Source organism: Anopheles marshallii, chromosome 2 (assembly GCF_943734725.1).
Source record: "Anopheles marshallii chromosome 2, idAnoMarsDA_429_01, whole genome shotgun sequence".
Taxonomy (NCBI): Eukaryota; Metazoa; Arthropoda; class Insecta; order Diptera; family Culicidae; genus Anopheles; species Anopheles marshallii.
In genome coordinates, this window is record NC_071326.1 from 10,938,985 (window position 1) to 10,966,854 (window position 27,870).

The 27,870-nt window shown below is 47.1% G+C and overlaps 1 protein-coding gene across 1 annotated transcript; it reads left to right on the forward strand.

Annotated features, from left to right (window-relative positions):
- The first annotated feature begins 952 nt into the window (after nt 1–952).
- On the forward strand, nt 953–13,087 carry LOC128706992 (chitin synthase chs-2-like). Its single transcript, XM_053801937.1, has 9 exons — nt 953–1,029; nt 4,564–4,799; nt 5,095–5,589; nt 5,672–5,862; nt 7,846–8,385; nt 8,457–8,721; nt 8,786–10,391; nt 11,656–11,821; nt 11,918–13,087. Exons 1-9 carry the CDS (start codon nt 953–955, stop codon nt 13,085–13,087), a joined length of 4,746 nt encoding a protein of 1,581 aa, XP_053657912.1.
- Nucleotides 13,088–27,870: the final 14,783 nt, after the last annotated feature.

Sequence of the window (27,870 nt, forward strand, 5' to 3'; positions counted from 1 at the left end):
CGCTAACGATAACGATCCCATAGGTTGGCAATCTTTAGGAAGCAATCAATTCCAACAAGTTGATAAGCGCCAAGTACATCCCCCCAAAACGATACTCCGCTTGGCTATGGTTGCTTCCCTGGGGGCAACACCAACGCCATTCCATTACACTGATTTGATGGATATTGAAATGCTGTGCGTTTTCGGGCGTATCCACCGAACGTCACCGTACGACTGGCGGCGTTTCGCCACGACCACCCACAGCGAACCTTCTGCTCCAGCCATCTTCTGCGGCTGCGGGTCACACTTAGAAGAAGAGCCCTGCTGTCACAATCAATTGTACGATCGCTACGGAAACAAGTAAAGTGCATTTAATTGATAAGCGACATATGACGCGATGGACGATATCGGCAACGCTTTGTCACAGACCGTTCGGTTTCCCCCACTTGGATCGCGTTGCGGGTCGAGAGTCTCCAGTCGCATTTTATCCCTCCGTACGGACGAAACTAACCGGGCCCAAGCCCTTTTCAACCACAAACGGTGGTCATTCGATCGGTGCGTTGTTTTCCTACGCCCGCCCAGGATACCTGTGAAGAAGGAAAAAGGCGTGTGTTTGTTTACCCAATTGATTGAATTTCGATTACCGAAAGGAGCGTGTGAGTTTTCCACGCGTAGTGCTTTTTTTTATCGTGCCCAAAGGTGTGTTCTAAACCCCCGAAACCCTTTCTTTCCCCAACAGGGCGTCCAAAAACCCCCGAGTGTAATGTGATTATCGATTCGAAATTTTCCGGTTTGTGTCCGGGGCAGGTGTCAAAATTGCCCTCGTATCATTAAACTCCACTTCCCGGAACGGTGCCTGTACCAGAGTGAACCAGCGTGAATGGTGATAACAAAAAGGCATACCCACGGTTGGAAAGTTATTGAAAAGCGATTGCATCACCCGAATTGGGTACCGCGCAAGTAGTGCATGAGCATGAAGAACAACGGCACCATGAACTACTTTACCGAATCGTCCGACGAGGACGACGAGGAGACGGTCATGATCAAAAAGTAAGTAAAATGAAGAAAACTTTTGCGTTTTCCCGAACCCTCTCTCTTCCCCCTCACCGCCCCAGCTCTCCCTCAAACGGGGGTGGAAGGGTAAGAGATCGAGAAGAACGATCCAGAATGTTCGCTGACGTGGATTTTACGTTAAGGTTGGTGTGTGTGTGGTTCTGCTCCACTCCGCGCTGGAATCGCGCAGCAAACGAAGACGAACACACAAAATATGAGCCGGCGGGGGAAAGGGAAGGAATATGATTCAGTTTTAATAAAAATTGACTCAATTGAATATTCAATAAGAAATTTTCCTAATAATATATTTTTTCGCGCTCCACTTCGGCTCCAGACGATGGGTTTGGCGATAAAGTTTGTGGGCACTCCAATCATTCCTCCCGTCTGCAACCGGAGATCCAGAGCGGGACCCAGGGACTCCCCCTTCTCATGATGATGAAAACATCATTACTAAACGGAGCTGATGCAAGAAGGGAAGAGAAAAAAGCGCTTGAAAATCGAATCCACCAACCGACCGCCGACCGACCGTCGAAGCACCCCGAACGGACGCCACTTCCCACAGGAACGCACGAAAATACGGAAGGCGGCCTAAAGCGTGGGCTAAAGAATATGTATTCAGATTTATGGAAATCTGATCATATTTCGTGAAAGCGAGTTTTCCTTCAATTATCCACATCCCAAAAACTGCGTCCCGCTCGAACCGTGCGGCCACGGACGGACGGATGTGCAGATATTCGCAAAATGACGATGGTGAGATGTACTCGTTTAATGGAATTATGATGGCGGAGCATCCGCTGTGTGTCGCCCATAATCAGCGGCCATTACAGTGGAAACGTACGGCCATACTCTGCGTTTTAACTGCTGCGCTTTCATCTCAAGTGGTTTTACTGCTTTGGAGTGGTGGTTATGGGAATCGCGTGAAAGGAAACATGTTTGGCGAGGGTATACTCTACCACCCGGTTCCACGTGCGTCCGTGGTCGCCGGTAAACTTTATGATACGCGACGGGTGATTTACCGTTGTGACAAATGTACCCGAGAGTTGTTCGTACTTGTTTTACAAAATTACACCACCTCTTGTCGCAGGGGTGTCAGGCATTGGGCGGGCCCTGTTTGTTCGACACTCAAGGGTGATTGTTTTGGATGTGTGAATCAATTGCTTTCGCTAGATGAAACAAAATTGGCATCAGTTAAAAGCACGACACTTACAATTGCCGCACACCATCTACTTCAATTCGACACAATTTTCAACCAACAAACAGTAGCAATATAAGAATGGTCCTGTACAGGTGGTCTGTATCCGTACAACAAATGGTTTCAATATCGCTTTACACGCAGTAAGAAAGCGTACCTTGAAGAAGACTTGTCACTTTCCCGCAGTAAAACAATCAGATTCAGACTCATGAATCTGAATGAATCATTAAACTGAATTCATAGCTCTGAATCTCTATAAAGGAGATTCGTAATCCATGTTAAATTTTACGAATCCTCAATGATTAATGACTCGTCAACGATTTATGGCTCCTCCATAGATTCAAGAATCCCTAGTCTTATCTATGAATAATGAACTGGAATAGTTGCTGGTACAACAACCCCAGCTCGATTGGTCTATCAAATTGGTTGCTAATATCATAAAAATGTGAGAAATTGGCATTTATTGAAGGTTCATGAATCTTCAGGGATTTACGATTAGCGTTATTGATTCGTGATATATTAGAAATATTACATATTTTGAGTATTAGATTACCTACTAATGATTTAAAAACTGCAAATGGATGATTCTTCTCAAACGATTCATCTATTCTCGGCACTATTTGGTACCCATCCATTTCTTAATACATTGTTATTTCCCGTGCTTGACTCACCTTTGCGGAACGAAATTTACCCAGCATGCCTGCCATCCGACATTCATGTGTGCACCAGCTGCGGAATTCTTAAAATCGAATTTCGAACCATTCACCCTCACACGCATCCGCAACCATTCACACGCATCCCTTAATGCTCATGTTGCGAGCTCCACCGGGCACGCAGAGCGAATGAATCACGAAAACAACACGCACCCGTCACCCGTCATACATCAACCGAATTTTGATGTGAAAAACCATCACCGTTAACACGCCCGAGTACTGTGGAAGCGAAAATTTGAAATGATCCGTGCGTCGCTCCATCCCGACCGCGTACCGCGTCACCATCGGCCAAAGTTCCATGTTAACGCTTTCCGCCCGGTAACGCTCATCCGGAATTTTTGACGTTTGCTCATACCATTTGCGGCTCGGTTCGACGTGGAAGAAGTATGAAAGATCCGGATCCGTTCACCTGAAGGAAACACTCGGTGCAAGTAAATAAAGCGAAATCTACCCCACGAACGGGTAAGCTCCCATTGAACTCGGTTAGGCTTTTTTCACCAGAGGGCCAAACGACGCCAGCGAAACCACGGTACTAAAAGTGGGCGTACTTTTGTCCGCATCGGTTCTAGTCACGGGTAAACAACGTTTCGCTTTTATACGCATTGATTGGAAACATTTTTACCCTGCCTTCACGTCGCGCTGCATGAACAACAACCTTATCAATCAATTTGAGTTTTCAATTCAAACCATGCTGTTTTCTTTATGCCCTGATTCTGCTCTCGAGCACTCGACGGTCGCAAACGGCGTTCCAGCAGCATTTTTTTCTTCCTTCGCTTATACGTAGTGCATTAGTGAACCTCGTTACTATTTTTCAACCGACCAAATGACCTAACCTAGATGAAGACGTACAACTCGTGTTGGGTGTACCAGTAGGTTTCGCCACTAAGCGCCACGGTCCATCGAAAGCCGGAAAAGGTGCATTGCATAGTCGCTACCGATAAGATCCGCGATACCGCGATTCGATTGATTGGGATTTTCCTTGCATGCCCACCCACCGGGGTACCCCCCGTCGGAACGGAATGGTAGCGAACGAGCAATATCCTCCGGAACTATCCGTATAGAACCATAAATCAGTTGGCTCATAAATTTTACCCTACGGCCATCTCCACACCACACGGAAACAGGAGATGCTCCAACTACGACTAATTGTTGCTGCAGCGTGCGTGGCGATACATGCGGCCTAGTACCTTCCGGTTTGGCATGCGTGCCACCACTCGTAGGATCACATTGGCCAAACGCCATTGTTCCCATTCTGTGGCAATGTGAAGCGCTTACGCAACGGTACACAATCGTACTCGTACTTCGGCCGTTACATGCCGGGTATTGAGGGCGTCTTTGTCGTACCTCACCTTTGCTGCGGGTTTATTTATTCATCTATTCACCATCCAAAGATGCTGCACCGCCCGTAGGACAATCGGGACCAACGTGGGATGGAACGTTAACTTGCAAGCCATTAAATTTATCACCACCGATGGAGTCTAATTAAATTGTGTTTGATGTTTTGATTAACAATATCGAGTGCCCGGCCCCGAACGCCTCGCTGCAAATCCCACCCATCGATTGGTCAGATGGTCGTTAGGCACTGTACGGTACTAACCGCTTCGTCCGATCTTGCTCTCGTTCCAGAGTCCAGCAGGACAACAAGCTATGGGACTCGTTCCAGGATCCGCCAATACCGCAGACATCCGGTTCGGCCGCCAGCCGAGAGTATCTGCTCGTGTTCGTCAAAGGGCTGAAGGTGTTTACCTACATCTTCGTGTTTCTCGTCATTCTGGCCAGTGCGTGCTTTGCCAAGATGTCCTTCCTGCTGATGGTATCCAACATCAAGGATGGTACCAAGAATCGTTACTGCGACATCCGGCGTGAGTAAAACTGTCTGTCCTTTGCGATTTGCGATGCGTCTATTTTCATTTTGCTTACCTCAACGCAAGGTGTTGAGTGAGAAGTATTTCAAAGCGATAATGATGATGTCTGGCAGAAGAGAGATGAATTCATACAGTGATACATGCCTGTTGATTTATGTAACGCGTGACTTATCGATGAAATGTTTCACTCTCGAATGAAGATACAAGGATAGCTTTTCTGTAACCATTCACTGGACATCCTCCAAGAAATGCTTTCTTATACGCAAGATGGACCATTCATTTTTCATTACAGAACCTGACAAACAGTTCGAAGCGTACATTCCACGCGAACAACGGGTGGCCTGGATGTGGGCAATCGTGTTTTCCTTCGCAGTACCCGAGATCGGAACCTTTATCCGAGCGTCACGCATTTGCTTCTTCAAGAACATTCCACGTCCATCCTGGGGACAGCTGTTGATGGTTACGGTCATGGAAAGTTTCCATGTGATTGGGTTGGCGATTCTAGCGTTTCTCGTGTACCCGAACCTGGACGTCGTTAAGGCAGCCATGCTGACGAACTGTGTCTGTCTCGTGCCGGCCATTGGTGGGCTGTTATCCCGTTCGCCCAAGGAGTCCAAGCTGGCGTTCAAGTACGTTTTCGATCTGCTTGCGATCAGTGCCCAGCTCACCGGATACGTTGTGTGGCCACTGCTCAGCAACCAGTTCGAGCTATGGTTCATTCCGGGGGCCATTTTCCTCGTGTCGTGTCACTGGTGGGAAAACTACCTCTCTCAGAAAAGTTTGCTGCGTATGTATTCCAACAAAAAAAAGACACTTAGCTGCATCAGTCACATTAAACGTCTCATCCATTTCTTTTCTTGCACCAACAGGACCAATCGCTTTATTTGCTGCGGTACGTGAAAAATTAACCGACTGCCGATACCAGACCTACCTGCTGATCGCACCGTACAAAATTATGCTCTTCCTCGGTGCATGCATCTATCTCTCGGAACAATCGGTGTCCGATTTCTTCGGCATGTTTGACAGTGGCTGGGGAAATCACACCATTACCGTACGCGAGGTAATTGAAGCTGCAAGTGGCAAGATTCACTCACCGAAATATTTCGCCTCTTTCGCTCGATTCGATCACTTCGGCGTGTCGAACAGATCACCCAGCGGTGGTTCTGCGGAGCGATGATGAAAATCTTGTTGTCTCAAATTTATTCGCTTTTTCGTTGCTCCTTTTTTTCGACCAGAACGTGACTACAATGATGCTCACCGGATTACCACGATCTACTCGTCCACGCTCGCTTTACACGCTGCAATTGTTTTTTTTTGTTTGTTTCCTTCCCTCGCAAATTACTATTTCTCCGAATCGAAGGATCAGATACGACCATTAGCCTTGTCAGAGTGTTGGGAGGGATTTTGATCCTATCCGGTGGTATGGCCGGTATCATCGGTTAACATCGACGTAACCGTTGCGCCATAAAATCCAAACACTGTCCCTTTCCTTCACTGTGCAACTAGCTCGCTTGTGGCCGGTATCCCACGGCCGAGACCGTTAGATAAATCGTTAATCCAGCTGTGATGATGATTCTGGCGTTCGTCCCACTTTCAACGATAACCGCGCGACGGTTGCCGATGTGACGATCGATTGGCACGACAGACATCAACGTGGAACGCCATATTTTTCTCTTTTGCAATTTGTTTTATGCAGTGGATTCATGCTTTTTGCTGTTGTTGTTTTTAGTCTATGCATCACCGCACTGAAAGAACAACCACAAGCTCAGTCAATCCTGTTAAAGAGCAAACATTTGATAAGATTTTATCGTTGTAGTTTCGACTAACAAAGTTATGTTTTTTTTACAAAATGAAATACATCAGTAGCAGCGTTTGGAGTAGTTTTTGTTAATTTTTTCCCCCCTCACAAAACATCGTCTATCGATGTCTGTTTTTGAAAGCAAAACCAAAGAGCATTTCGGTGTGTTCCATGGATTTTAATTAAAAATTTCATCATGTGCCACGTTTAAGTAACATATCCGGAATGTAACTGTTATCAAAGCCATTACCCCTCGTACAAACCGACATAATGGAACAGGAGAATCGGTCTCCCATCGTCAAAGGTATGATTAAAGTATCGAATTCGCTTCTCCAGCATGTACGCATCAGAGTGCACACACGCAGCATTGTTTATTTTCCAAATTTGATGAAACGCGTAAAGGAATCCATAATAATTGCTGCGTTTTCCTTTTTTTTTTTGGCGTAGAGGAGTAAAATAATTCCCCACTAATGAAACCCTATTCAATTATTACCAATTGGCGTATGCTTTTTTTACCACTTGTTTGCACTCTACCCCCAAAAACGCAAATGAAAGCGACCACGTCGTACCACGTAACGCAAACAGTGACAATGCGTGAGCGTATAGGTTACCGAATGCAGGGGTGCAGGGATTGTACCAAACAACCTTAAATAGTACCATAATTTTACCGTGAAACAAACTTTACTTCCATTTCAGTGTGCCGCAATTATCTTCCGCTTTCCGACCGTTGGGTGGGTCGTTTTTTCTTGATTTCCATTTTTTTTCTATCCAAACAAATGCACACCATTGCGGAACGCCAATCACATTAATTGGTTGAACGAGTACTTTACATCCGCAAAGCGGATGAAATCACTCACCGGCCCATTCCGCTGCACGCTGCAAGCGGGCCGGCACGCAGACAGCCACTGGTGGAACAGATTGAATTAAATTATTTGCACACCGGAGGCTGGAGCATCGCATCGCACAATATGGACTGCGTGAATTTACTTAGAGGCACGGGAAAAATAATATCCACATGCTACGCACACTTCAAAGCCGTCCGTGTAGTTCGGCCAAAAAATGCGAGAAAAAAAATTGCCACACGAACCACACTAAACGCTGTGCGCTATAATCACCCCGTGCCGGTTGCACAAAATGGTTTCATTAATTAATTCATATCGTTTAATTGCCATTAAAATGGACGATCAAACTGCATTCGCTACGGCGCTGTTTCATATTCTCTCTCTCTCTCTGTGTCCTTTGTAGATGGAAGCCGTTTTGAACGAAAAGTTCCCTGACCTCTCGTCCATCACGTCCGATCTGGAGGTCCACGAAATATTCCCCACCAGCAACGCCATCATCTGGACCACCGTCACACACATACTGTGTGCGTACCTGTGCTACATCTTCAGCAAGTTTGCATGCAAAATTCAGATCCAAAGCTTCTCGATGGCGTTCCCCATTAACCTGGCCGTCCCAGTTACCGTCACCTTATTGCTCGTGTTTTGTGGTCTACGAGAAGCGGACGTCTGTGCGTTTGATAACATCCTGCCGGATTATATCTTTTTCCGCATGCCACCGATTTACTACCTGTTTGATTATGTTGTAAATGAATTCTCCTGGCTGTGGTTACTCTGGCTGCTGTCCCAAACCTGGATCACGCGCCATCTTTGGATGGCGAAAAGTGACCGGAATGCCTCTACAGAGAAACTCTTTGTCACACCGATGTATAACAGTCTCCTGATAGATCAGAGCGTTGCCATGAATCGCCGGCGTGAGGATCAGGAAGACTTTGTCAAGAAAATTGTAAGTTTGGTTAACGTCGATTCAAAGTATTATGGTATAACCGTAAAGTCATTCTCCTCTCCCACCCCAAGGATATGGTGAAAGTAAAAGACACCGAAAAGGCGAACGAAATCGATGCAAAGGCTCATGAAGGAAAGGACGACAAGATCAAACCGTACGATCGCATTCCACAGATCTTCATTTGCGCTACCATGTGGCACGAGAACAAGGAGGAATTGATGGAGTTCCTTAAATCGATCCTTCGACTCGACGAAGATCAGTGCGCGCGACGGATGGCGATGAAGCACATCCAGGCGAACAAGGATGACATCGATCCGGATTACTACGATCTTGAAAGTATGTACTGGACAAGGCGAGTTAGGCATGCGTTTTTTTACGATCGTATTTCTTTCCTTTGTAGCTCACATTTTCTTCGACGATGCCTTCGTGAATGACAAGTCCAAGTGTGAGAGTGCCGATGCCTCCCCACTAAACGCCTACGTGAAAACACTCATCAACCATATAGAAGAAGCGGCACTGGAAGTATACAAAACCAAGATGCGCGTGTACCCACCGACCAAGATAGTCACACCGTACGGTGGCCGTCTGATCTGGACACTGCCTGGCCGGACGAAAATGATAGCGCATCTCAAGGACAAGAATAAGATAAGGCATAAGAAGCGCTGGTCCCAGGTCATGTACATGTACTATCTGCTCGGTTATCGGATCATGCAACTGAACACGTCGCCCGAGCGCAAGATGGTCATCGCACAAAACACATACCTGTTGGCACTGGATGGGGATATCGATTTTCAGCCGAATGCCGTCTCACTGCTGGTCGGCCGAATGAAGGTTGATCCCGATCTGGGAGCGGCCTGCGGACGCATCCATCCGGTCGGTACGGGCCCGATGGTATGGTATCAGATCTTCGAATACGCCATTGGGCATTGGCTGCAGAAGGCCACCGAACACGTGATCGGTTGCGTGCTGTGTTCGCCCGGCTGTTTTTCGCTCTTCCGCGGCCGGGCACTGATGGAAAACTCGGTGATGAAGAAGTACACGACCAAGTCGGACCAGGCACGACACTACGTACAGTACGATCAGGGCGAAGATCGATGGCTGTGCACGCTGCTGTTGAAGCAGAAATTCCGCGTCGAATATTCGGCCGCCTCGGACGCTTACACTCACGCCCCGGAAGGGTTTAACGAGTTCTACAATCAGCGCCGCCGTTGGGTTCCCTCTACCATTGCCAACATTTTCGATCTGCTAGCCGATGCGAAACGTGTCGTCAAGACCAATAACAGCATCTCGATGCCGTACATCATCTACCAGTGCATGCTCATGTTCGGTACGATCCTCGGCCCGGGTACGATCTTCCTCATGATGGTGGGTGCGTTAGTTGCCGTGTTTCGTATCGACATCTGGACCTCGTTCCTGTGGAATGGGGTTCCACTCGCCGGGTTTATGGCCATCTGCTACTGGATGAAGCAAAAGTACCAGCTGATTGCGGCCTTCTTCATATCGGCCATCTATTCGCTCGTCATGATGGCCGTACTCGTCGGTATCGTCGTGCAGGTGATGGAGGACGGTATACTTGCGCCCTCGTCTGTGTTCTTCCTTGCCGTTGCCCTTCAGATCGTTATTACCGGGGTGCTGCATCCGCAGGAAATGGAAGCATTGCCAGCGGGGCTGGTCTACTACATTACGATTCCTTCCATGTACATGTTGCTCGTCATCTACTCCGTGTTCAACATGAACGACGTGTCCTGGGGAACGCGCGAAAATCCCGTCGACGCTGCCAAGAAGGCTCCACCACCGACGGCCGCTCCACCGGGCAAGATGCAAAAGATTCTCGGCTATCTCCGATCGCCCGAAAAGGAGGAGAATGGTTCGATTGACATCTCGATCAATGGACTGTTCCGCTGTTTGCTCTGCACGCATCCGAAGGCCAGCGCCGAAAAGGAGCAGATCGCTCAAATTGCTGCCTCTCTCGGCGATATAAGTGTGAAAATGAAGGCACTGGAAATGTAAGTACCAAATCGCATCGAAACCAACTCCCGTGCTACCTTACCACCCCATTCTTTACAATCGGCCCATCCACATTTACTGATGGTTCCCGCGGGAAAATGAGTTTCAATCAAATTAAAACACAATTTATATTCCGTTTTCGCATTCCTCCAAGGCGTATGATGGGCCCACATTATACGCGTAACGTTCTACGCTTTTTTTTTCACCCCGCCTTGAACATCGAAACGCTGTGTGTGCGAACTTAAGAGGCTGTGCATATTTGCATTTATTTACTGTCACCCTTGTAAAAATGCGAAGCGAAATGAAAAACCGCTCAGAATGTTTACACAATCGTTGTCTCAGACAAACTTTTTCCCAGCATCACCCCGTACGAGGGGCACACCGGTGACGATGACTGTCGTTGCAGCACACTGCACGCTTATTTGCCGCTCCTAACGACCGCTTGCCCCCCTCTCAATATCGCCCCAACTTCGTCTAAGTCCTTGAGGAGTTTACCCTGGAGGCACGGGAATGAAATGGGAAAAAAAATGCTGGTCGCTGATGATTTTCCATGCTCTCGTTTACAATTTTGCACATAATTTTAAGTAGTTTTCTACCCAAATCATCTCGCCTCTCTCCCCCCGAACCACTTGCTAACACTGCGATAATAACATCTACGACATGCCCATGCACATCCTCCAAGGTAGGTACGGAAAGAACGAACCCGTCTAAATGCAATTCCCGTGTCGTCGCGCATCACTAAACATGGCGCACGGTCGTTGCCGTTGCGTTTATCACCCACCGGATATCCTTCCTGGTCCGCACCTCCATTCGTCCTGGGCTTCCATTGACTTACCCAATATTTTTACAGCCCGACCGCTGGAACTGGTGTTGCCACTTGCTTCCACTCCGAGCACGAATATCATCGAGCGTAACGTGCTTCCTATTGCTTCGCTAAGTCTTTAAAATCCCCACCCTTGGTTTGCTCGTGCAAACGCGAACCCCCGACGATGCTTGTACATGATCCTGTACATCCGCACTCCATCCTCGGCACACTGGGGACGGGGAAGATAGGCGGAAGCATTTGCTGTCAAGCAGAAAGCGAATCTTACCTTATGCTTCCCGGAGCGCATCAGCATCAGCGGGATGCTCAGTGTGCGATTTTCCGCTTCTTTTAACCCCTCGCGGGTGTTTTTTGTCACTTTTCTTCCTACGTCCGTTTTCCGACTTCGACTCGACGCGACTCACGAACTCACGAACGGGGGTCCGTATTTATTTTTTCAGGAAATTAACCGGCAACGTCAGCGTAATGAGATCAGACGACGAAGATGATGACATCGGCAGTCTCGATATGCATCGTCCGGAAGGTAGCCGCGGCCCGTCCTCACCTTCCTCGACCTCCGGTGCTACGTCACCGATCCAGACGGTGAAAAATGATTCGCTGGAAGAGGTAAGTTGCGCCACTGCGGGACATGCGAACACACTCCGTACAACAATGATGGCTACTGATGATCATGGTTTTCTTCTTCTTCCGCGCTCGAACTAGCCCGAGAAGCAGATTAACTATCTTCCGGACTGGTTATACGATGTGGATCTGAAAAACGGTGACACAGAAACGATATCTGCCTCGGAGGAACTCTTCTGGATTGAGCTAATAGAGAAGTATCTCAAACCCCTCGATTTGTCCGACAAGCAAAAGGATGAGATGAAGTCACAGCTAAAGGGCCTCCGCGATCTGGCCGTGTTTGCTTTTGTGATGGCGAACGCACTCTTTGTCCTGGTCATCTTTCTGCTACAGTTGAAGAAACAAGAGCTACACATCGAGTGGTGGTTCAACGTGAAGAACAAGATCAGCTTCGACGAGAGCACCGTCGAGATTATGATCCGCCGCGAGTATCTCGAGCTCGAACCGATCGGTCTGGTGTTTGTGATGTTTTTCGGCTTGATTCTCATCATCCAGTTCATCGCCATGCTGATGCATCGTTTCGGGACGATCTCACAGATTCTCGCCTCGACCGAGCTGAACTGGTATTGCTCGAAGAAGGCGAAGGATATGTCGCTCGATGCGGAACTGCGCGAGAATGCGGTCGAAATCGCACGCCGCCTGCAACGTCCCAAACCCCAATGGGACGAGGAAGATCTGGAAGACGAGCAGAAAGCGATTGGACGACGCGATACAATCCACCGCATACTGTACCAGCACAAAAACAAGCAGGACTGGAGTAATCTGGAGGCGAACTTTAAGCGCAACTACTACAAGGAGGGTGAACTGGACCTGGGTCACCGACTCACGCTCAGCCGCAAGACGCTGAACGTGCTCGATACGCGCCGCAAGTCGATGGCCGAACAGCGAAAGATCCGAAAGTCGATCATCCGAGGCCAGAACCCGTACGACTCGGGTGGCGATCTGTGGTATCCGGACGAACCACCAAGTCAGCAGAATTCTCCGGGAGCACGGTCGTACGGTGGTGGTGATGGCGGTAATCGGAAGCGTAGCAGTGCCAACCGTGGTGGTCGTCAGTCGGCCAACAACGGACTCGGTGCCGGCGGTCGTACCAACTTCGCGTACCAAGTTGATGACGATTTCGATGATAACTTTTCCGATGAAGACACCCGCGAACGCGTGCCGTACCGCCGACCGACGGTGGAGTTGGAGATGGCCGAACGGGCCAACCGACCACCGAAGAATCGAAAGAGCCGAGTTGCGTTCGCCTAAGCAAAGTTGGCCATCTCATCGGGACATCGGGGTAAGCTTGCGTGGGAACGAGTACAAGACACCGAAAGTAACAAATTACTGCTCATGAGGTTCCTGTTGAGTTGACGCAAACTTCCGACACTGCTGTGGATGCGGTTAAGATGGAGCTCCAGCTACCAACGATGCTATTACAAAACAGTGCGAGCGAAACGAGTCAACAGTGAAGAACAATAAAAAAACCCCCCCTCCATTTACCCCCAAAACGAAAGTTTCTTCTGTGCAAGATGAGCGAAAACAAAGCAACAACCAACAAAAAAAAAAACCCCCCGTTGGATATTTCGCTACTTGGCGAGAAATGATGAAGGAACCGGAAGATTATAGCTCAACACGAGTGGAACGAAGCTTTCGGTTAAGAGTGCCAAACCAGAAGCGTTGAGCAGTTTCTCATTTTCACAAACTATTTGACTGCAGGCCACCGAGACCAGGGCAGCGCAACCAGCAACACATTCCACACCCAAGCGGAGCGTTACATCCTCCGAGCTATCGTTTACCCACGCTCGGAACGATTTTTCACTGTACGATCCAAGGAAGGAAATTTAATCACTTCTACAAATGATTATCATAATAAACTTTTCTTCTAGTGCAACGGGGTGAAATTTTGCTTTACCGGCACGCCAAACCACGGCCGAACCTCGGCGTTGAAGTTGACGGTGGAACCTGGGGCTAGGGACGGAACGGGGGTTATTTTCTGTAGTTGGGGTCTTTTTTTTTGTTGCGCTTCAAACTTACCCAACGCTGACTTTTGGAGCAAAATGTTACCATACCCTCACAGGCACGGAAGGAAGTTTGCCGACTTTACCGACGGAATCACTCGTTCGTGGTAAAGTAATTCCCTCCTGCCGTTACTGATAACCAACGCCTTCCGGTGCCGTCGCCGTCGCTGTAACCTCAAGTCAACGAGGTCCCACTCCAAGTCCCTTGTGTGTTTAGTTTCGGACAAAAAATAAATCAAACTTCATACCCGTAGCACAGTTTTATCACAACTCATTCTTTCTCAACCCACCGCTCAACAGTCCGCTGGCCACGGACCGGGTCCAAAACAAGCGCACCACATTCAAAGCAACTTGTGTTGATTTATTAGAATAGCTTACTTACTGGTGGCTACTATTTTCTTATCGCTTCCACTAAGGGCCCGTTATGCTTACATCCGCAACAGCGAAGAAACATTTTGAATCATTGCAAATCGGGTTTGAAGTTTGCACAGTTCTGCACCACGGATGGATGGCTGTTGTGGTTCCGCAAACAACATATGCGCTGTCTACCACATCCTACCACCGCCGTGCGACCAACCATCCGTATTCCAACCGAGTCCAGGTCCATGGCAAACAAACGACTCGTGACCGTCCCTGTTCATCAATCAATTGCTGCTCACATCGCTTCACTTCAATTCGATTTGGCATGAACGGACGCGATATTTTATGACACCGATTATGATTTTATTGCACAAAATGGCACTGCTCTGGTCCCAGCCTTCCTCAGGCCGAGTCCTCAGGGTGTTCTGGGTCACCGTTGGACGGGGGAAAGCCTTTTCGGGCTAAATTCTTTCTCCCCTCCACGAAGAATGTGAAATCAGTCCATTTAGTTCCACTTTATGTGACAATGTCCATTTTTCCACTCACTTGGTTCCATTTTGATTTCGACCCAGGAAAATTCCATCCATACGGATGCTTCACGATGGCTTTTGCAAGTAAAGTGGGTGTACTAAAGCGGCACAGATTTGTCCGTTTCGGGAGATGGACAAAATAAAAAATAGCTGCGTGTATTACTATCCCTTTTTTATGTGGCAGCGTGGCAAAGTGTGCAGCGTAAACTATTCGCTCAAATTATAGTTTGGCATAATATTTTTTATGTGTAGAACAATTCATTTTAACAAATCTATTCACGTACAGTTAGCGGCCAAAGCGAGCATATTGTTGTACTGCCATTTTGCACAACACTACCCCCAATCGTTATCACCCGGTCTTTGCGGTGTTCGTTTTTAACAACTATGCGATGTGTTTGCATAATGATCAAACGAACTTTTTCACCTCGTTTACACCCAATAATACGTGCAGTATGCAGTAATTAAAATTCTGTTTTCTACAGACATCAAAATGCCACAAAACCTACACCACATGATGATGGGGATGCGAGAATAAAAAAAACAGTTTTTAATATGGACTATTCACGCCCCCACGTTGATCTCGATCAATTTATTCTACACACTGCAAACGTAAAGCTCACATTTCATTTCATACTAAACACACGATAATGTATGTTGCTTTATGTTTCCGTCCATAATATTAACGATTTTATTCCCGCAAACCCCACAGTCTAAGGCCACCGATTCATAATCATCGAATGCGAGCGATAAAATACGCTTGTAACAAAACAACGGCATCAATGGTGATCGTACCGGTGTAAAATCATTTTATTTTCTATTGAACATTTTCCACTCCAAAGCCCGAAATCCGAAGCCATTGAAATCGGTTTGAAACTGAGGGTTTTTCTGTTCATTTTTCCATCCCTTTTTGCTTAATTTTACGTGCGTAATGTCCACAACAGTAAAATATCAAACGTTATAACGACGCTCGTTAAAAATGCCCAACAGTTCCACCCATCGCCATCGGCCTTAATGCCCCTTTCGTGAAGCATAATTGCCGCACAAACGATGTGCAACAGCTGAATTCTGGACGCAATTGGGCCGTCCTTTTTCGGTAAAAATGTCAACGAAGTGTATTTAAATAGAAAACGAAACATAGAAATGCTCAATAAAAACGAAAAACGAAACTACGGCTGACACATTTTCTCACACGAAACTGGGTCAATATAAGAGTTCCCCTTTGCAGATTATGCTTCGCTACTCCAATAGCAAACTTTGGAACTTCTCGATACTAACCAACATCGAGTTGCTGACTTCGTTAATGGCTTATCCCTGACTGCTGTCACAAGCCCCACTATTCCCAGTATCCCCAACAAGCCGACGGCAGTATGTCATATAAGTCCGTGATGTGTCGTGGAATACGATTGTTCGGATTTATATTTTCTCGATTGGAAAGTTTATTCAACACAACACACCCTTTCGTGTCGGTGTCCTTAACCTGTCTCTTGTCTCTTCTACATACTGCACAACAAAGAACTGGCGGAAGTGTAAAATCAATGAACCATCTACAAAAGATTTCATGCACTGGCATTCGGTGTCCTCCGTTCTGCCACGTCTAACGTGCCACCCAACAATACGCACAGCGAGCAGCAAATGCACCAATAGTACAATAAAAACCAACCACACGACACAAAGCTTTATCGGTAACTTTGCCGCCTTTCAGACACTCCCTCCCTCTCCCACCCCCTTCCCAAAACAAAGTGAACTGATCGAAGTGTTCGTTACTTTGGAAAGCAAAATACAACCAAACGGATAAACCCCATTATTGCAGCAAGCGAAGCTATAAGCCCGCAACTTGGACTGTGCGGACCACAGCATTAGGGTTCGCTGGAACGGCTGGTACCGGGGTGTCTCACGAAAGCCTTCGAGCCTTCGAACCAAAACAAACCAGTAATGAAAATCGATAGTAATGAAAAAAGTTTTCCTATGATTTTCCACACCATCACGCGTATCGTCTTCCGCTGTCCGGTATCCGCTCGCTTCGATCTCATTGTCAACGGAATCGTTAAAATTTTCATTCCTTCTTCCGTCCAGGAACCGGCGACCCGCGGGAAACGGGGGTTGGGGTAACGCTGTGAGACGTATAACGCTCATAACCGGCCAAACGACGTATACAAAGTTTTACAACTCTTTCCCACTCGGTCCCACTTACTTTTTTATCCTTGTTTTGTTTCTTGTTATACGTTCTCTATCGCATTTCGAGCGTGCTGTATTGTAATGGTGGGTGAAGTGGGTGCCGGCAATGGACAGGAAGTTTGTGAGAAGCTCCCCACATCAGCTCCCCTTCATAACAATTTCAACTCAAGCTATTTTTTTTCCTTTCCGCTACACCAGAACAAAAAACTGAAAATATACTATCAAAGTGCCAAAGAGAGCTCTTCGGAAAGGAACAGGAACTCCCACCAAAATCCAGTTACTTCCGGTTTGAATATCGTAAAAATACAAACTCTCCTTCCACAGGCGACTCACACACAGACACACACACACACACTTCCTATTGCTCTTCCAGCAATCAAACGCTTAAGCACTTCCCAAATCGAGATCGATCGACAACTTTTCCACTTCGGCTACACTCTTCCGAAACCCTCCGAAGGCGCAACGGGCGCTAGAAACACGGGATGCTAGAAATATCGAGCTGTGTCGAAACTTTTACAATCATCATACACACGAACGCGACCCTTTTTGCGGATGCGAGCGAAAACTCGCGCTTAAAACCCGGAACAGCAACCACCACCAGCAACGAAACTCTACCCCGTGCTATGTTTGGCACAATTGCAGGGAAGCATTCTGCCGGTTTGATTTTATCAATCGTATTAAACAAATCGCATCCTTTTGTATTGGGTAATGTTCGAACTCAACTTTGTCCCTGGCAAGAGCGAATCTAATTTGCAATGTTCAATAAAAACGCAAACGAATGGCTTCACGTTCATTAACATTCTAGCGTGAAAGTAAAACCAATATTGTGCAGCAAATGAGACCCCAACTCTGGGATCCGATGATTAGAAGCTCGCCGGACAATCGAACCGGGTAATGGGGGTTTGGGATGGCGTAAAGGTGTTCAAAGCTTTAGTTGCTAAGTGAAAGATATGCTTTCCTCTTCTTAATTACTACACTGCCTCACCCAGATTATTAATCGCACGTTTCACGCTGGTATGACATTTTACTATCTTCATTACTACAGCTGCACCAACAAACAACAACGACAACACAAAAAAAACGCATCCAACCCGCATCAGATATCGCGCTCATTACCAGCGAGACACTTAAAGCTGATAAATGTATCACCCGTGATGCATCTTTGCACAATTTCCAACACCCAAATCTACGTGCTCATCAGCCGGCAGTGTGGCACACCAACTGCTACAAAACTCTGTCAGTTAGCATTTCATCACACTCGCAACCCAACACCCACCCAAGCGAGGATCGTTCTTGCCGCTCATTGAATAAGTGAGAGCAAAACATTAAATACTTTACGGAAAAGAGAGATCATATCGTACTGACACCAAACAAAGGAAAGAAAAACTGCTTTGCTACCAAACCAACCACAGCTAGCAGTGACCGATGTCGGACCCGCCTGCAAAAGCGCTACAGGACACTAGTGCTGGCTGACGTACTTTTAAATTAGTTCGCATCATGCAGACTGCGTCTAGGCCAGCCCGCCATCCAAGCAGCAGCCACTGCGCATTGCACGGACTGTCGCTAGGACACCATGAAGACACCATTTCCAGCGCTTTTTTCGGGTGATGTTGCCCTGCGCCACAGTTTTGAAACCGTCCTCACGTTCCCCCGACTGCTTCTTCACCGCCATGGCCATGTTCGCAAACGGTTGATCCTCCGCATCGCGGTCAACGCTTGCTAGTCGTAGATGACGGCACTGATGAGTGCTGCATAAAATTGCATCCTATCATAGCACTCAGCACGATGTAAGCCTCCGCGCACCACCGTGGATGCAGAACTTCTTTTGTTTTGTGCAAAAATAATGACAGAAAAAAAGAACGCCTGATAGCACAAAGTGCTTCTCCTTGCCCCACGGTGGCATGAACCCGGGCATCAGGGAGAGCGCTTAGTGGGTAATATAATTTGCTCTGGCGCTTCCGCTGGCACCGGGTGGCACATTTTGCTCCACTTTTCGTCCAGCGCACAACGCAGCGAATTCGGTGGTCAAATACCACGAGGGACGCTCACGGGACGCGAATATAATGCTCAGATGCAGCACAGCATTCTCCGACTCGTCGATCCTTCGGTATTGCTTCAGTCGCCGGTTGCGGTGGAAATTGTTGTGTAGCCAGGCGGGGGAGATATTCCAGCAGCAAAGAAAGCATGCTGGATAAATAAGCACGAATTCTCGGGTCTCATCCCACCTGCTGACCCCAGGGGTTTAATTGAGTGCAATTCGTTGGTAGCAAAACGCAAACAATTCCAGTAATAATAAGGTTCTCAGCTTCTTCTCTTTTCCATCCTAACCAGACTGAATGCGTAAGTTCGTTTACTATTTAAACACCATCAGCTCACCTGGCACGAGAAGTGATCCAACACCGTTGCAATGCTGTGTAAGTTCTGGAAAATCCTTCTGAACATAGTTCAGCAGCACTCAAACAACTTTTAATGGATACCTCAAAGCATCATCGTGAATAAACCACAAAACGTTGACTTTTGATCCGGCGATCCGATTTCAACATGCACGGTAAGCTGTTAGAAAAGAGCCTCAAGCAGCAAACAGGTAATTATTTAATCAATGTCAATCCATATTAGACTGTCGCATGTGCAAAAATGCACAACTTCAACATACCCGCGACATAACTCATCCATCTTGCATCATAATTCATAAAACTAAAACCATTGCAATCCGCATGTCCACCTGCGTGCGGAACGCCCACGTGTTTGGCGCGTGGCAAATTGAGCAGCAAAATGAAGATCCGCCGCACGACTGTCCTACCGACCATCAGATGTTCAGGGTAGAACATCTTACCCAAACGAAAACTTCTTCTACTTCCCGCGAAGGCAGTGGCATTGGCGCTTGATGGCATGCATTTATAATAACTTTTCTCATTCGGAATGCAAACAATAAATATTTTTACGAGTAAATTATCACCTTTTCCTTCCGTTTTGCTAACCACCCCCACTCCTTCCCCACCCACTCACTCCCTCTCTGTCACCGGCAGGTACAATCCGACGCACCTCTGGCGCAAGTTGACGGTGTGCATATGTGGGCAGAAAGTTTTCCATCGATGAAACACTGCTGGCATGAACTGCTGACGAAAATCATAAAACTACCTTCTCACGAGCGTATCCGGCGCAACGATGGGCATTGTGCCCGCATACGAATGCACCCCACGATTCAATACCATTTGGGTCGTGAAAAATCGTTTAAAGTAAGTGCATTCGCTCACCAGCCCCGTGAAGATACTAGCGATGACACCCGAAAACTTTTAGTCAATTGCCACACGCAACTGGCTGCCTGTGTGTGTGTGTGTGTGTGCTCGTATGAATGTGTTTAACCGTGGAGCAATATCCACACCGAGGCTTTCCACTCCGTCGATCGTGCGCGAAATGGACGAAGGCAATAAAACAAACCCTTGGCAGGCTTTGCTACTGACTGCTTACAGCGCACCCGATTCAGCTCCAACGTAAATGGACGGATCTCCCAGCGGGAATGTTAAAGGTTGGTTCCGGTGCACGGATGGAAGAAAAACTTAATGCCATGGCACGCCGAGCACGGGCTAGGAATGGAGTGGCGCAATTTAAAGTTGCAACTATTTCACCAAACTCTTCCACCGACACCTTTGCGGCCCAAGAGCTTCTTAACGTTTTCTTTCCTTGTGGTGAGGATCGCCGGCTGCCTACCGAGCGCTATAACTTCCAGATCGTCGGGCTTTGCAAAGGACGGAGGGATTCGCTCCCCGCTCTAGATTCTCAAGATAATCAACAAAACTTACAACAACGACGTCCTTACAAAGCGGGCGAACAAATTCAAGTGCACTGGAAAAGATGAAACTTAGATCTAGCCGCACGAAGCACGACGATCCCCAAGGGAAGTGGCCCCGGGGAAGTGGTTTTCAGTGCTTGCCGGCTGTCTTCACCAGTAGCTCACCGACGCCAAGAGTTTGATAACTACTCCCGGTGCAAAAACGAGCCAATGTGCACGAGGGATTCGTTGGACAACCGCTCTCGGTTGGTGAGTGAATTTTCGGTCCGTCCGCCCCCACCCCACCAATCAGTAGAACATGCAAACAAAAAAAAAACCGTCTCCCCCCACTCATATGCCGGTCATCGGGTGGTTTGTTTCATCGTGCTTTTTTTTTATGCCACCGGCCCACTCCCAAGCGACTGTTTTTCGTTCGCAGGTCGACCAACCAACCAACCACCGACCGGTGGTAGAAAATTGCAAGAACCGGAATTAATTGCCGCCTACTCGCAGGAGATTACAGCAAGGAGCATAAATAAAAGTTATTACTCACTCGACCAGCACCAGTAATCTCGGACTTCTGCATACACCAACCGTAAACCAACATCCACCACAAACACACACACGCGTACACAAACACTAAATGGCAAAGAAAGCTGCTACTATGATGTGCCGCTATATTCCCTCGAAAGAGATTACAACCACCAACACCGTTGCCATGGAGCAGCATAGTAACCGTCCCATGTGAACCGTTTTTCGCTCATTTTAACCTCAATTTTCCACTGATTTTTGATGGACCATGAATTGTGGGGGACCAATACGGTTTGTGCTGCACGCACCCTTACCAGCTGATGATGCAGTACTTATCAGACAAAGGACGCAAAGACGACTGGCAGCATTCAATACCATGCCTTCCAGGAATTTAGCACGGTGCTTCTTGGGCAGCCAGGAATTTGGTAGCGATTCTAGGAAAACAGGTCAATTCATCACCCGGTAAATCATAGTGATGATGGTCCATTAACCTGCGAGCACTCACCTATCTCATCAACTCCTCATAAGCTCCACGAGAAGTAGCATAATTTGTTTACTGCACTTTGCATAAAATAAACCATTGTAACCATATCAGGATTTTGTGAAACATTTATAACTTAGGAAAACGATATTATACTCGCTCCATATTCTTTCGAGAGCGTCTCGATGATAAAGCTGTGAAGATGTTTTTGAACCAACTCAAGTTTCACGCTTAAAAAATTGGTTAAAAATTCCTAGTCATATCCCCTTATTCTTCTCCCCTTTAGCGCCATGGAGACTCATAAACTGAACAGCTGCTAGGGAACCCCTTAAAATATGGACGCACCGAAAACCGACCACACAGACACGACACAGAGACGGACGGTGTTTATGGAATGCAAAGCAAAATAAAACTGCGTGAAGGTACTTCGACGACACCACTCTTTCTCCATTGAAGACCACAAGCAGGCAAGATGCTGCTGCCGTCACCGCCCAGTGCCTGCACGTAATTTTATTACCGTTTTTTATCGTGTGACTCATAAACAACGCCGTCCTCCGGAATGGTACCGGAGGGCATCGTTAGCGTACGGAGTGTCAGTAAGCACATGGAGGTATGTGTCTCGCGGGCAAAGCTCCCTCCAGTCGGAGGGCCGGGCATTTTCGAGAGCTTTTCCCTGCAAAGACACCGCACTTTGCGAGCAGCTCAGACGGATCAACCAAAGGCCCTGGAAGCACAGTGAAACACGCAGAAATAGGACAATATTTTGAGATCATCGAACGCGTGTTTTGGAATACAGGAAGCTTCAAGACACTGGCTGGCTCAACCGCCAACCCGACAGGAAGGGAAATATTGTTGCCGGTCGCTCGTTCACCAACTCGTACGGAATCGTGATTGAGACTGGTACTAGCACCATGCAAGGTGATTGAATTTTCTAACGATACCACCGTCGATGGCAGGACCCATTTTCTCAGCAGCCGCGGCATCATCATCACGGAAAACGCTTTCACTGAGCGCCACGATCACGAATGATAGAAAATAAGCGAAAAATGGTTGGACGAATGGACCTAATGTTGCTGCGCTCTCCGGCCCCGACAGCCTCGCCAAACCTCGACAAAGTGGCGATGATAATCTGTCAAATTACAGACAAGCGTAACGGGTAACATGTGGCGCAATGTGGCTGCTGCTGTCAATCCATTCTTCATTGCTTATGCAAACGCGATAGCGCACACGGGGGCAACGGTGACACACCGGTCAGGCGCGTCGGTGTGGAACGGTGTGGAAGCCACTCGGTTTCGGGGGGCAGGCCAAATTTATCCTCGCATGCTACAACGTGTACACTTGGTTAGGCGCAGACCCTCGTTGCCATTTATCAAATTTTCTCTGTCGTCTGTTTCTGACGCCATTTCCGTGGAATTATTGTTTTGAGTTATCCTTCTACGGGGCGCACAAAAAATAAGCACTTTTACAGCGAAATAATCTCTCCCACTCTGCTTTGTACTCGTTTATATTTTAATCAGAGTTTCACCAGAAAGGTGTAAAAATAACATGGAAAGATACCTTCCAGCTAGTTCGTTTGTTCGTTCTTTCTTCAATGCTCTTATAAAACCGAACATTTTACAACTCCATTGGAACTATTTGTCCCGTTGACTTGTTTGCCTGTTCTGCTATTGAATGTAAACACATTTTCGATTCAACAAAACATCGTACGTGCTCCGGTGCGATAATGCTACAAACTACAGTAAAATCCAAAGCTTTACATGCTTTCCCCTGCACCAGATAGTGAGATGGCATCCTACGACGGAAGAACCATGGCAAATGCTGCCAGCAGACAAGACAATGGAACGCGCCAAACTGACGGTTGGAAGGTAAACAGACAAAACAAAAATCTAAACAAGACTCAGCGCGTTCGACGCACCATAAAATGTATCGCAAAATCACCCAACTCGCCTAGCTACATGTTGTACTTTATTAGCACAACCTTACGAAACGTGAAACGAACGAAACAACAAACACAACAGGAGAAACCCGATCCAATTTTAATCAGTGAAGCTGTAAGAAAATCAGTGTACGAAAGGTATTTTTGTTAAAGGTTCTCCATCCTCAAACACCACCACGAAATTCATGTTTTTGTTATGATCCTCAAATAAACAACAAATAGAGATGGTGTACAGCAAATTACACAACTCTGGAAAATTTTGGATGTTTTATTCAATTACTATTCACTTTTGATGTAATTTGGATATTGAACAATGTTGTACTAAACCTGTACTAATACGAACCCGCCACATGGGATTCATCACAAATTGCATACTTTCAGGAGGCGAAATGGGGCAAACGAAAGCATACAGTGCTGTCAGTGCTGTCAGTGTCATAATATGACACATATTTACCAAAAACACCTCTAGAAATTAATTCCTCTTCATATGCCTTTTACACCACGTATGTTGCAACACCCAGGGGGATCTTTTCAGACGAATGCTATCTCATCGCATAAATATTTAATTACACGCAATGAAATTACGTTTATAGAAACGCATCGACAAATTAATGGCTAGCAGCCACTTCCAAAGGGGAATGTGATCGATAAGAGCTAACCATCTTCGCCACCGTCACCAGTCAACATCATCTCCATTAACACCCGGTAATGAGATACTTTAGAGCTGAAAGTGAGATCTCCACGGCAACCGCACGCACATACACACATTTAATGGATTGTATTGGCACGACAAAAAGGACGCTCAGAATGGGATACATTTAGCAGTAGTCAACCGTAACGAAACGAAAAGCAAGCGAACATAAAGAGAAGAAGCAGGAAAAGATCAAACAGAAACGATTTTTTTTAAAACACTAGCATGAAAAAAAAAAACGACCGTAATCAAGTGCATCGGTCAATTTGGGTTCTCCCGAAAGTCACCCTAAAAGGATTCAATCGTGCATGTGTCGATGTACCAATCGAATGCGGTACTGTTTTACCACGTGCTGGTTATTTAAGCGTTATGAAAAAACCCCAACACACCGAACACTGCAAGCCGTACCAGTGACTAATGAGCGAATCAAGGGTAATTATGAATTATTCCCATAACAATTAAATAAACATGATTAAATCTCGGTTTAATGATGATAAACCGTCGCATAAATAGTAAGCCCAAAAAGGCCAAAACACACCCGTACACATTCCAATCGCATGCAGGGACCATAAACACAGCGACAGGAAACTTATATGCTAATGCAGCAAAGTGGCCGTACATTATCGAAAGCTCCGTATCTGCATGTACCATAATAAACCATCGGCTGGGACGCTGGGCTCTACACCGAACAAAAAGGGAGTGAAGTGCGAAAGCATAGAATTAGACCCACCTCAAAACATATCTTATCCTGCACGGAATGAATGCATGCCACTTACCACTGCAATGGCTTCTTAATCATCATTGCCATCAACATCATTATGCTGGTTTGCCGAATTCCTCTGCTGCACCTTCACTACTCATCCCTCTCCGCCCGATAACGAGCACTGATTGCATTTTCAAAGCACCGTTGCGCCCAGAAGCAAATGAAGAGAAAAGTGCAAAATTAACTGTTGATAAATTGTTCCCGGGAATAGTTTTCTGGACCTTTGTTCGCTTGTGACCGGTTCCATTTCGGACCTTTCACCGGCCCTTCCGTTTTGCTTCACCTAAGGGGTGGAAAAACTGTTTCCCATCGCAACCAGCAAGAAGTGAAGTTTTGTGTTTTCTCTGTTTAAAATCGTTCCGTTAACAAGCAGAAACTTGCACTCGGTGTGCTCCGTGTCTTGTGGTTTTCGCACCGGCCAAGGACAGTTGACCATACTTTTGTGCCGCTTGATTGTGAGTGATCATTTGTTTTATTTCGAAATTTCAACAATTCCGACAATCCCCCTATACCTCTCGCCTCCATTCCCCGATCGTGCCCCAACCTCGTTGCCCATTAGCCTTGATGAACCACATCCCCGCTGGCACAGTTTGGCTCGCTACGAGGAAAAAAAAGCTTTCCATCCCTGGAACAACCTTAACAAATCAACAACCACCACTAGACCATTCGTCCCATCTCCTTCACACTCACTCGATCCCGATCCACGACTGTAAACTTTAACTTTTCGACTCGACTTTCTGGGCTCGGACACGATACGTTGTAGCGAATTCCTTACAGCCTTGTCCTATTTTTGCAGGCTATTCTTTTGCACTGACCTCGAAAACGAGCCGTTTGACCGTCTTTTACAAAACTTTACACCTACACCCTCTTTAACGCCACTCTCGTAATTCTCGTGCAACTGTAACGAAAAGCGAAGTAAGAACTTTTTCGGGGAAAAACTTTTCCATTCAACGATCCGCTGCAGGTGAGGATGAGTTTGCGTGTAACGTGAGCTATGTGTGCTATGTGTGTGCGTGTGTTAAGTTATTGTCCAAATGAACCCGCCGGCACCAAAGAGTGTTTGCTGATTTTATTCTCCCGAAAACACTAGCAGCACAAGCGCACGCAAGCCCAAAGCAGGCCCCATCGCCTTTTATCCGGGGCCCATAGTCGTTAATTTCAATTTGACGTCTATGAATATTTAACGCAAAACTAAATTGATTTCATTATCTACCATCCCGGCACTACCACCGCCTCGAAAACACATCGCACGCTCGAACAAATCAATAATAAATGCAAAGCTCAACAACAAATTGACAGTAACGTATACGGGGTTCGGATTGTGCGGCGTTGGGCTCGGCGGCGGTGGGTGCTTATCGGCCCAAACTCCCCCCCTCCTACCCTGGCAAGAGGAAAGTTCAGCCAGCGTTCAGGTGAAGGGTTTATTGGTTCTTCATTATTCATATGTTTGCACAATGGCACCACAACCGAGCCAGTGTCTAATGCCTATTCCAAGTGTTGCCCATCGGTAGGGATGGCAAGTCCCCCATACTGTGCTCCCCCGTTGTCTACCGCATCCACCAGTGGCTAACTTATCTGGTTGTGGTGAGAAAATGGAACAAGATTTACACTCTGAGATAATACGCACTCACCCTGCCATGCCTCGGTAGCTCTGCACCATGCGCCTTCATCAACTTGACAGTACCAGGCGCCTCCATCGTATTGAACGTCCTTGTGCGAAAGCACATTGGCTTTATTCATTTTCCGAGCCTCCCCTCCGGTGGCACCTCCGCAGAAGCACGAAATGAAAGAATCCTACATTCAATTTATTGCAATATTTTGCATATCATTATGGCGGCAGTGGTCCACCTCTGAGAGGCTGGTTTTCTGACACCATTTCCATGCCTTGCTGCTTGTTTTTTTTTTTGTGCTCTCCTGCTGCCCAATTTACGTCACGGATGATGGAGCAGTTTCCCTAATGCCTTCACACACTTACATTCCAGCTCTGTGGGAAAGATGTGGGAAAAAAACAACAAATATTGTCCCTCGAACCACGGCATCATTAAAGTAGGCGAGCCAAGAGACAGGAATGTGATACTCATGCTCCTGTCAACCGGTCATCGCGTGAGAGGACACTACCAACCCCGGGTTCGCTCCCGACACGAAATGGAAATAAACCGGAGACGTGCAGCACAAACCATCAAAAGGCACAACCGAAGGCGTCGTAAGCGGTAAGAGCCGTGACGAGATGTGGAGTGAAAGCAGAAGCAGTGGAGAATTTTCGTCTCAACTTTCACGCCCCACGGCGTGTTGGCTTCGCAAATGTCAAGGACGTTTGGTACCGGTGGTGGCCGTATCATCGCCACCGTGTCTCCCGGAGCGACACGGAAGGATGCCCGATACTTATCTTCATTCGGTGCTTTATTATTTCACTCAGCTCTCACTTCCTGCCTCCGTACCGTATCGGTGCTCGGTGTGGTGTGTACTTGAACATTCTCTTTTTATTTTACTTATGGTCACTTATCTAATCACAATCTCCAGCGCGGGAAAGCAAACGTTCTTTTTGTGTTTATTGTTCGGATGCTCGCAGCGACTCGCAGCTTCGTAGTAAGTAACTACGCGGCTGGTTTCGCGTTTGATCCCGTCAATCACTCTATTAATCTCACCATCAGCCGGCAGCAAGGTAGACCGGTCCGTTGGTCCTTTAGATCGCCTATCGTCCAGCCCGCCTGCCGTCCTTATGTCTAATGTACGGTGAAATGGGTGAGTGAATGGAATCATCTTCCGCCGCGTTCCGCGTTGGCCATACACTTCCG